General features: G+C 31.7%; 3 protein-coding genes across 3 annotated transcripts; 1 reads left to right on the top strand and 2 right to left on the bottom strand.

The window, feature by feature from the left end:
- Positions 1-2,082: 2,082 nt before the first annotated feature.
- CSN5 (COP9 signalosome subunit 5) lies at positions 2,083-4,036 on the bottom strand. The gene is given in 6 exon segments (NM_001312748.1): positions 2,083-2,410; positions 2,577-2,844; positions 2,999-3,193; positions 3,438-3,568; positions 3,653-3,756; positions 3,846-4,036. Coding segments are annotated over 6 exon segments (1,047 nt in total). The 5' UTR covers positions 4,001-4,036; the 3' UTR covers positions 2,083-2,216.
- A 490-nt stretch (positions 4,037-4,526) lies between these two features.
- On the top strand, positions 4,527-7,040 carry Xbp1 (X box binding protein 1). Its single transcript, NM_001312422.1, is given in 4 exon segments — positions 4,527-4,810; positions 5,249-5,381; positions 5,570-5,844; positions 6,283-7,040. Coding segments are annotated over 4 exon segments (657 nt in total). The 5' UTR covers positions 4,527-4,655; the 3' UTR covers positions 6,377-7,040.
- A 1,341-nt stretch (positions 7,041-8,381) lies between these two features.
- LOC106128245 (uncharacterized) lies at positions 8,382-10,585 on the bottom strand. The gene is made up of 2 exons (XM_013326545.1): positions 10,257-10,585; positions 8,382-9,888 (listed from the first exon to the last, which is right to left on the bottom strand). The coding sequence occupies exon 2, from the start codon at positions 9,749-9,751 to the stop codon at positions 8,582-8,584; it is 1,170 nt and encodes a 389-aa protein (XP_013181999.1). The 5' UTR covers positions 9,752-9,888; positions 10,257-10,585; the 3' UTR covers positions 8,382-8,581.
- Between the last annotated feature and the right edge of the window lie 1,017 nt (positions 10,586-11,602).

Below are 11,602 nucleotides of genomic sequence, written 5' to 3'. Positions count from 1 at the left end.
AACCTTTTTTAATAAAGAAATCAATCGTAATCGATAGTTTTCTAATGTAACTGATCGCAATTTAAAGATTGGAACAGAAAAATCGACGATAACACGTTGTTGTGAGTGAAATATTTAATTTGTATGTAAGAAATGTTGACATAATGATTTAAATAGAACAAGCAACATTTTCGTTAATTAATTTTTTGTAACTTCAGTCAACAAAAGGCTTTAACGGTGGTATAAAATATTACGTTCGTGTGAATGAAGCTTTAATAAGTTATTGTGGTAAATTAAGCAACAAAGTGAACTAAATATACAGATTTGTTTGTATTTAGTACATCCATCGGTTTAGTAGTTTGTAGTCATCACTAATTCTAGGAGATTACGTTTAACATTCCACTTTTTAGATATTTTTACTAAGACTTTTTACCATTAAGTCTGAAAATGTTAGGGCCCAAGCTTCTGCGGAGTCTAATTCATCCCCATTGCTGAAACTTATACAGTTACGGAATATGTTTATGGTTATATTCTAATTGCTAGTAATATTGCTAATATCAAATTAATTTTTCATATTATTCAGTGATACTCAACCTTTGATTATTTAGTAATTGATGTTATAAATTAAACATCTCTGATTTTAAACGTCAAAAGAAATAAAATCTTATAACATATTCGTACGTAAACTTGTAATTATAACCTACTAAATAATCTTGAAACATCGTCCATAATATGTTGAATAAAGTGTTGAGAAATGCTGGATATAAATAAAATTTAACACTTAAAAGAAAGATTCTTAGCAGATTATTTTGTCATATTTTTAAAATAAGTAAATCTCAATAATTAATAACAATAACTAAATTAAATTCTGTTAATTCATCAAAAAATCAGTATAAAATATACGAAATTGTATATTATATTAAGCATTGTATTGTATAAGATTTATAAAAATAAAAACAAAATTCGCCAATAAATTGCATTGGGATTATTTTTATATCATCTGTGTTTGTTTCGCTGTATATAAGGGAGATTGTGAGGATGTAACATATATGTAAGTTTTAACTTGCGAGAAGCGAATGCTTATGTACTTAAACAATATATAATTATCCACTGATTTGTACGTGTGATACACCTAGATTTTATAATATGAAATTCCTTTGATTATATGTTAAAATTAATTATTGGTTTAACATTTTTTGTTATTTATTCATCTATTTTATTACGGGCTCCACTCAACATAAATTTTGGACAAATTTAATCTTTACTTTTAAAGTAACATTGTTAGTAGTTCTTATTCAGTTTACGTATAAAATTATGTCTGAATCAACATGTAATTGTACTTGCTTTAATAACTGAACCGATTAATTTGACATTAAAAACTATTATGTCATGATTTAAATCAAAATATTGGTTATTTTCTAATAAATGTCAACCAATCTCACACTCCCCAGTGTGGAGCCCAATTATTCTTAAGTTAAATTAATAATAGCTTTCAATACAAAATAAATTTGCTTCAAATGCTAGTTTATATTTTATTGCCGTTCCTTTTAGTTAGACGTTGAACATATTCAATGAGGGATGTAAATATATAAAACAAAATTAATATACATAATATAAACAATATAATTACAATGTTATATTTTAATCCCGCTTTTTATGTTTTGGGATACTTAACATATTATATTAAAAGATAAGTTTATTTTGTCCTATGTTTGAGCACTTCAAAGCGATTCACTTTATTTTAGCTTCAAATCATTATGATAAATGATCCCTTTACATTGTTAGCTGTCTGTTTGTACATTCGCCGACCCATTGTTCACTGTAAAGAGAGCTTCGCAAGATATATCGTATTTTGGTGCTTGTTTTTAATATATAGTATCTGATTGACTAGAAAGCCCTCCACGATGTGAGATGTTATGTATAACTAAAGCTATGTGAGAGATGTACATAATGATAATGATTTTATGTAAATTGGTTAATAAATATTTGAGAATGTTTATATAATCAATATGTGTGTTTTATTTCGTCAATATGAAAGTCAGTTATACAAAATAAAACAAGTGTATAAAAAACATAGATGAATAAAACCAAATATAACTCTGAATTAACTTACTTTATTATAGGATTACAAGAGAAAAATGACGGAAATATCATAAATGTTCACAAGATTGACTACATTCACTTTCTGAAAAAGTATGTCGTGAAATTAATTCTTAAACATTTTTGGGAGTTTTAAATTACTCAATCATCGGTGTAGGAGGCGCCGGTCGGCCGCTGACTCCATTGAACAGTCTGTCTTTGATCATCTGCGCCATAAGACCATGGATAACTTCAATAGTCGTCTTACAAGCATCCTTTGTTGCTTTACTCAGTTTGTCCTCTGATCGCTTTTCATGAGGATCTGCGCCCGCGACTAGAAATACACCACGACCTATAAAAAAGTAATATTTTAAAATTTCCATTTCGATAATGGACCTTTAGTCCATTATCTCGAAATAGGACTTTAGTATCTTCGAATCTTAATTCTAGTGTGATTGCAAAAGAATGTTTTTTTTACTGTTTCAAATTCAAAGTAAATTATGTAAATTACAACTTACTCAAGCAAACTTCACTCTGTTCAAGTTTGTCGGACAAGTCAAATATCTGTCCAGTTGTATAATCAGCATTAGTGATAAGACTGGAACTACTGAGTGTATTCACCCAGTACTTGTTCCACAATGAGTCCAGGAGCCTTCGGTCCAAAGATGATTTGAAGTATGAAACTTCTAAAGAATAGTACTGCTTGCAATGTACACCAAAGTCTTCAATCTTATTCAGAGGTATGGTCTGGTACTCTGATGGTTCTTCATTAGCTGGTTTATAACCCTACAACAACATAATGGCATTGAAAAGTAATAAAAAACTTAACTAAAGCTACAGTGGATAATATAACAATATTCACATCACTTATAGAAACAAGGATAAAAATAGTATAGGCATCACATTTAATTTAATTACATAGAAAAAAATAATAACCAACCTTTGGGTAGGTTCTGAAAGCACCGAGGCACACTTTTCCTGCAGAGATAGTTCTCACTGGGTCAATAACAATGGCAACAAAAGGCTCCTGAAAGTTTTGGTTGAGCATCTGTGTGGAGACATCAATGCCAGACAACCAGCAACCATAGCCAGGGTGGCTGTGATACCAGCCTATGGCATTCTCATGGCGACCAACCTGTAGATATTAACAAGCATTAATTATAAGACTATAAACTGGTTGATAAAGTAATAGAAATTACTAGCCAATGAGTTAAAATTAGATTAATGTCAATGATCTATAAAAGTCTTTGTTTTTTGTCATAAAATGCCAATGCTTCATTCCTGCCAGATTTGTTAAGCTGTTCCATTATAATTAAGTCACCAAAATCCATTCAATTTGCCTTTTTTATCCATGAGATTAAGTTATAATTTTCCTTTACCTGTTTAGCCGCTTCAATGTAAGCAGTCATGTACTCATAAGCTTGTGCCTGAGCATTTACCCTGGTCTCTGTACCCTCCACAGGCAATGCAAATGAATCCATAACTATCATTGTGTTTGCATCAACTTTACCTGTAAAACAATTGTTCAATATATAAATACTTACGAATTTTACGAAATATTTTTTACATTATAGTAAATTTAGAAAAATTGTACCTAGTAATAGGCCCATCACTTCCAAAGTACCTCCCGAACGAGCATGCATAACCATTTTGAGTAGGGCCAATGCAGAAATTTTGATGTCTTTGAAGAAATGTGGGCTGAAACATTTATATTGAAATTTAGTATACTATTGATGACCACGATAGACTTAATTTGCAAAATATTCTAATCGAAATTTAAATCTTACTCTTTCTCCCATGGTTTAGCTGCAAGAATATCTTGCTGTTGTTTTTTATCATAACGATAGATTTCATCAACGCTTGATACTGTTTCTATGTTGTTTGCCATAACCCATGTTTTCTGGGCTGTAGTGCTTTGAGAATCAGCACTAGTTGAAGCCATTGTTTCAATTCAATTATATTCCAGACTTTATCTTTGTTTAATATTTCAGTTCCAACGTTTTGCAAAAAGCTTATATATTTTAGGATATTATTTTGTGACACTGACAATGACAAACAATAAGACAAAAAGTGACATTGACAATACAATTTATGGTCGCAAATTATTTAACATTCTGCCAAATAATGTTTTCTTAAAAGTCTTAATTTTAATAAATTTAAAATTATTTTCCTCAGCAGCTAATCACTAATAATCTCTTTTTACGTTTTCCATAAATGTTATAATTAAACAATAATATTCTGCACCATATCCAGAAAATTCTTTAATTTCCTGATAATGATCTACCTATCCTACTTATGCGCATATGTCTATCTTTCTCTAAAATACGATAAGGGTTACGCCTACTTGATATCGTTCTGCCAATAGCGTAACAACACATCCCAGTTTTCGAGAAGAAAAAAGATCACAATTTTGTTTGCGGTCGAGTATGTATGACGAAGAGTTTTGTTGGTGTGAAACAACTTATCGAAGAAAAGTGTTTTAGCAAATGCTTTGTACGGCAACAAAGTAAACAATAGTATGCAATTTACAAGATAATAAATAAATTAAAGAGGCGTGAGTCCAAGGTGTAACTGTAATTGTAAGAGAACAAAACAAGATGAGCGCCCCAATTATCATCACCGTTCCTAACAACTACCTAGCGATGGAGGACATGGACTCCCAGGTGATGGTCGACGTTTCGTCACCATCACCATCACCATCGCGAAAGAGAAGGCTGGACCATCTCACATGGGAGGAGAAAATGCAGCGGAAGTAAGTGATCATTGATTGCGTGCGTGTCCTATTTTTTACCCTAAAAAAGCGGTTCTTATACGATAATTTTATGCTATATAAATGTTATAGTAATATTTGTATGTATATGAATAATTAGGGTTTAACTATTAAAATGTTTATCTTGTTGATTCTAGAATCGTTAAGTTTTCCGTAGATGACGCAGGCAGTCGATCAGGATACTGTTCAATGTTTATCATGACGTAATATGGCCCGGCAAAATTTCCGGAATAACTCACAAATATAATTTAAACAAAATAGCACAAAAGTAAACGTTAAAAATAAGACCGGCAATTTGACATACAATTCATTTACTGATGCAATAAGCAATGCCGACAAATATTTTTGTGAATAGTAAATATCGATATAAATAAAAAATGTAACGGTATAATTAAAATTTTATTTCGTTTTCACTTTTAGGAAATTAAAAAATCGTGTCGCAGCGCAGACCTCACGCGACAGGAAAAAGGCTAAAATGGATGAAATGGAAAGTCGTATCAAACATTTTATGGATGTCAATGAAAAGCTTATTAGTGAAGTGGAGAGTTTGAAGGTAATCACTTCATTCAATAAAAACAAAGTTCATAATCTTTTTATTCATATAAAATAGAAAAATGTAATGTTCGTATTTAGTAGTCTTGTATGTTTGTTTGTTCTCTACCCATTTTGTTATAGTTTGTTTTCCGATATTTAATTGAGTTTAATTCTTCGTACATTTATTAATAAGTAATTTTGTTTTAGGCACTGAACGAGCGTCTGTTAAGTGAGAACACGAAGCTACGCAGTGAGGCGGCGGCTCGCACCGTCGCGGGAGCCCCGGGACCAGCAGCGTCTCAGCCTCAGCAGAAGGTGGGGCTCCCGTCGGCGATGCGAGTGGCACGCCTGCTGCTAGCGATGTGCCTCTTGCAGACATCCTCGCACAGTTCGAATCTGAAGAGTACCTCGACACCCTTCAGCAACTTGCAAACTCCCTCCTCCAAGAAATTGATACAAACACTGCAGGAGCGACTCAAGATGTAAGTTTTTAGACATGCTTTTACTAGTTTAGAACTTCACAATTGAAATGAGGACTTTCAGGACTAGAAATCAAGATTTTAAGGCAAATAAATAAAGTGTTGTGAATGTGAGTTTTTACATGTTGGTAGTACTTGATTTCTTAACAAAAATCATATCATGTTTTGTACATCAACATGATAATAACATGTTCTTACAACTGTCCTGTTTGTTGCACAATTATCTACATGTGAGTCATGTGAAAATACATCCTTCCTATTGCTGATGCAATCTAGTTTTATTTTGCAGATAGTTGCAAAGTTATTGCATCATCTATTGACCTTTTACATGTTAAGTTAATGTCAAAAGTAATATTAATTAAGCACTATTTTTATAAATAGGCAATATATGTTTCATCAAAATTATGAGGCGTTTTCAAGATTTTTATTTTTATCTCATAGGTATCAATCAGGGAAACTGGAGAATGCATTGCAGGACCTCAAATGGTGGGGACCTCAGCAAAGCAACTGGAATCCGGTGAAGGTGGATGCGTAAACATCAGTCCGGAGTACAAGAGCCCAATTGACATCAAACATGATGTTGACAGGATAAAGTCACAACACTCTTATGCACATCCCCATCCAGACATTGTGGTCACCAGGCCCCAAGAAACAGTACAAATTAAAGAAGAGGACTGGGACAAAGGAGACATTTTCTACACAACTGTAGATGAAGCTAATGATTGTATTACTATAGAAGTTCCCTGTGATGATGCAATTAAAGACGAAATTGTACCAGTCAGTACAGATTTGGATTTATTGACTTTGACTAATAACAGTTCGGATTTAACATTAGAATGTGACTTGAAGTTGCTTTCACCGATGACATTGTCACCTAATTCTGAAGATAACTTGCTTGGTGTGTCTCCGTCTCATACGAGCCTCAGTTCTGACTTAGGTTATGAATCACTAGCATCCCCTCTTAGTGAACCCGAGTCTATGGACTTGTCAGACTTCTGGTGTGAATCATTCTCAGAATTGTTTCCCGATTTAACATAAAACGGTTTAATTTTGAGTATAATTCTCACTTGAAGACTGATTAGTTGTTAAGTAAATGCTATTAGAATTATATTAAATCTAATTGATATAAGTTTATTATGATTTTTAGCATTATTAAGTTTAAAATTATTTTATATGAACTAAATGTTTTGTATAGGGATGTACATTGAGTGTTGTAAATAAAGTTCTTTTTTCGGCTCAATTTTGTTTATTTATTGCAACCTAAACAGTTCTACCCACTGCATCTTTAATATATAGCATTTTTTTTCTATACATTTCTGATGATTGTTGATGTATCCATTTAAAAAAAAATCTTAGTTTTTCAACACAAGGTCAATCACCTCAACTATATTTTAAAACCGTACGTGTAAATTTCATAGCCCATACGCTAAATATGACCGTTACGTTACAAACGACAATGGTCACGTAATGTATTAGTGTCTTTGAACCCGTTAGTATTCTTTCAAATTTCTTGGCGGCTCTTAATTCGCGCTTGTCGCTGCGCAGAGTTTAGGCGTAGCGGGATGCGGTGACCTTGTGCCTCCGATATTTGAAAAGTGGGTTTTACGGCGGATTTTTATCAACGAAACTTATTAAATTTTTTGTCACAGAGAATGTGTGAGACAATACGCTATGTACAAATGGGTACCTATATAACTACAATCTATCTTTGTGTAACTAACATAATGTTCGTAATAAACGGGAAATTAATCATGAGTAACCTGTTTGAGCTTCCGATATTTTATAACCTTGTGACCCTGCGTGAGAGGGATACGGCCAGGGAGATGACGATATTGTATAATAACGATTAGGCACAAAGGTAGCTGTGATAATTTACTTCGCATTCCATTCATTAACATAATTACTGAGAGGTAATAAATAGGTGACGAATTTCTATACAGTTATAATCTCGCTTTTTATTCCACAGATTACGCACGTGTTTTCTGTATGTGGCATTTCTTTAATAAAACATTATAAATAATTATCAAACAAATTAACCAAATTAATAAAGTGAGCGATAATTTATGCCAGATACTTGACTTGCTTGTGATTATATTAATTTATCTTATCTTTTCAGATTTACTTTACTAACCCAGATATAAATTGTTATTATATCTACGATTTATGATTTATCCGTCAACCATAAAAATCTTACTTGATTATGACGTATTTTTTGATTTGATATATTTGCAAATGTACCTACTTTTGTACTAACTTCTTGCTTAACTTGAAAATGTAGAAACATTTTATTTACAAATTTCGCGGTTACGTATATACTCTAATTAACATTTTGTTACATCAAATTTGGTGCTCTTACAAAGTGGGTAGCTTTAGGGTAGTTAACAGCTGACTGAGCATCACCAAACGGATCTTCGAGCTGGTAAATGATTCTTATTTAACTTAATTATCGATAGGGGAAGGGTAATTTAGGGAATTCTCGACCACTTTGGTAGTGTCATGTTTAGCTTATTAAATTGTTTTTTTTATTGAAAAGGCAAGAACTTGCTTTAATGTTTAATGTACAAAGTTGGTGGGATTAGTAACACTATAAAAATATTACTATTTAATTATTAAATCAGTCTTTGGAATGTTTCTGTTCCAGGAAACTATTAGCAAATAATTAGGTGTAAGAAAATTATCTTTAAATCTGAATTTTATTCAGATAAATAATGTGCTTCGTTGTGTAACTATAAATTCAATTTTAATCAGGCCAAAATGAACATCCAGGTCTAGGATTGTAGTATAAATCGAAATAGTATTTACTTGAACTAAATAAGTTTTGATTTGTATTTGTTGGCGGCGGAGTTTTTTCTTTATAAATCTGGGGTTTAGTTACTACAGGTATAAAATCGTTTTCTGTAAACAAATTCGTATTAAGAGGATAAATTCCACATCTTTTAAATGCTTCAATAGCGGCGATTGCAGCTGTTTCTTCAGACAATATTTTGTCAAACAATTTCACAACGTGGTCCGTCGTTAACTTGTTCCCTGGGTTTAATTGAAACCAAGTTTCCACAACTTTATCGTATGCTTTAGATAATTCGTTAATAAATACATCATCTGTTGGTTGTAGTTTGTTTTGAGTAAAGGGTGGAAAAGAAATCATGTTAACTCCATTATTTCTGGTAATTTTTACTATTTCAATACTCTTAGTATACATAGGTTGGCCGTCGAAAAGCAAAAGTACTTGCTGCTCTTTCTTAGCTCCGCTTAAAAATATAAATCTTCGAAGCCATTGTAAGAATAGTTCATTTGTCAAGGAACCATTAGGCATGAAGATTCTCCACGCATCATCGTTATTCGTTAAATCAGGTCGATGCTTTTGCGGAAATATCATCATTGGTGGCATATAATGGCCATCTGTGCTAAAACACAATTTTGCCCTTATTATTATTCCGTCTTTATTATCCTTATTCCCTATTTGATTTATAATATAGGTGGTACTTTCTCCGAGAAAAATTTTAACATAATCTGTGGTATAGATTCGGTCTGGTGGAATTTTTTTTACATCGTAAACTTCACTTAAATGTTTATAAAAATAATCAATTTCTGCCATATTGAAACCTCCAGGTTTTGAATTTATATCCGGTATTCGTAAAATTATTTTAGGATGTCGTCTCATTAGATCTAAAACCCAAAGCCGTTCGGCCATGATGGCATTATTTCTAAATAGAAGTTTTTTATTATGTTTCTCTGCTACTTGATTTGCTAAAATCATAACGTCGTTTATTGTTAACCTTAATACAATTTTTTGTAATTCTGTGATGTAATCTGCCAGTTCATCTTCTTCTTCTGGAGTAAGTAATACAGTCTTCGGACGTTGAGGCCTCTCTTCTTGGGTGAATTTTGGTCGGGACGAACGTATTTTCATTTTCGTTTCTATTTTATTTTTTAAGCATCCTAATATCTTGTAGACAAGTAGCAATCCATGTTATCCATTTCGGAAAACGTTGAACCTTTATAAGTTTTCTTGACCAATTGATACAAGAGTTTAAAATGACTTATATTCTGTAAAAATTTCAAACAAGAGGTTTAATCACAAAAAAATGACCATTTGGTCAGTTGGAAGAATTATTATAGTTGCTACGATCCTCATAGAAACTTTGGTAAATATTACTTTGGTATAGAAGTTGATTTTGAACCGATATAAACTTATAAAAATTAATACGTTTTGATCAGCTGATTAAAGTTGATCTGCTTGCTAGTAACTGTCGTATTTATTTATAGGAAAAAGACACAATATCTAAATAACACGTTTATGCAAATATATAACCAAACTAGCTCTATTATTTTATTAAATTTAAAAATATCATTATGTTAGGTTATGTTACATTGTGCAATTAAACTTATAAATTGATTATATCAAAAAATGTTACCTGAACGCTTCCAATAGAATGACATTTAGTTCCATTTGCTTCGGATTATCTTGTCACGTGATCGATGAACTTAGTATTGTTTACAGCATATTTAATTAAAAAAATCTGCGTTTTAAATGCCAAATACGGTCTAACTATATGATAACACTGACTCGAATGACTGAACCACGACGTGATGACGTCATTCCTGTTATTTTATTACTCCTATTTCATTTTTATGTTAACCTCAATTTTAGGCTTATTAAAGCACTCAATGCCGTAGTATAACTCAATAAGTAAATATTTGTATACTTTTTCAGATATAATGACTTTATGATCGCAGGAGTTGCTGGGGCATACTTGTTCATACATATATTTAAAAATAAATATGGCACTTCGTATTACCCCTACATATCGAATTGGGTTTTCCCAACATTGAAACAATATTTATTGTTATTCCTTCCATGCTCTGCTAAACTGAATTAACAATTTTTGTATAGATATTTCGGTAGTGAAAACATTTAGTAATAGTATCAAAACAGTCAAAGGCATAATATCTATGCGCATAAGGAAAATTTAAAACTAACAATGCCGAGTTGTTATTGGATTTTTTTTTCTGTTGATTCAAAGACATAAGCGAGGATATTAATTTTATTATAAACGTGAAGTTTGACTTGAGTGCAATAGTTTTAATATTTTTTCTTTTGATGTCGGAGGGTCAAAGTTCAAGATACTTTTAGTTTTTGGACTTTTTTCTTTTCTATTGTGTTACGAGGGTCTCTACTAATTTCATTGTTTCCACAGATTAAAATGACAAAACAATTGGGAATGAATGGATTATAAGTTTTAATTGTGTCAAATAAAAATGCGTTTAAAAAAACATTAAATATATTTGTTAAAATATTATATTACAGATTCAATAAAATCAATATATCTCAAATTACACATAACTATGACTGACGTCAGTTGAACCCACACTCACGCGTATGGAGCCAAATATATATAATGTTGTTAATGCACCTTTTTGCAAATAAAAGCATCTTAAATTAAATTTATTTAAAGGTCTTTGTTATTTTAATTTAAATCTAGTAATTTTATTCAGTCAACGAAAATGCTATATATTAAAATGTTGTACTTATTGTTTAGGATCAATGACATTTTTTTTATAGAATCGACATAGACAAATCATATCATAGTCTGAAACTTGCAATATGGCCGTCGTGCTTTTAGCTAATGGCGCATTAACAACAAAAGAACAATTGTTACAAAGCAGTTTGGCACTCGCACCTAACGAACTAAAGCGATAACCATAATTGCTGTAATAAAAAATACAACTTGCAAACATAGAACCTGCGTAGCACGATTAC

This window comes from Papilio xuthus, unplaced genomic scaffold, assembly GCF_000836235.2.
Source record: "Papilio xuthus unplaced genomic scaffold, Pxut_1.1 DF828780.1, whole genome shotgun sequence".
Classification (NCBI taxonomy): Eukaryota; Metazoa; Arthropoda; class Insecta; order Lepidoptera; family Papilionidae; genus Papilio; species Papilio xuthus.
The sequence above is the reverse complement of the archived record's forward strand: the minus strand, read 5'-3'. Positions and strand labels throughout refer to the sequence as shown.

Excerpts from the sequence above, each read along its gene's own strand:
- LOC106128245 (XM_013326545.1), bottom strand. The coding sequence starts at position 9,751 with ATGAAAATACGTTCGTCCCGACCAAAATTCACCCAAGAAGAGAGGCCT.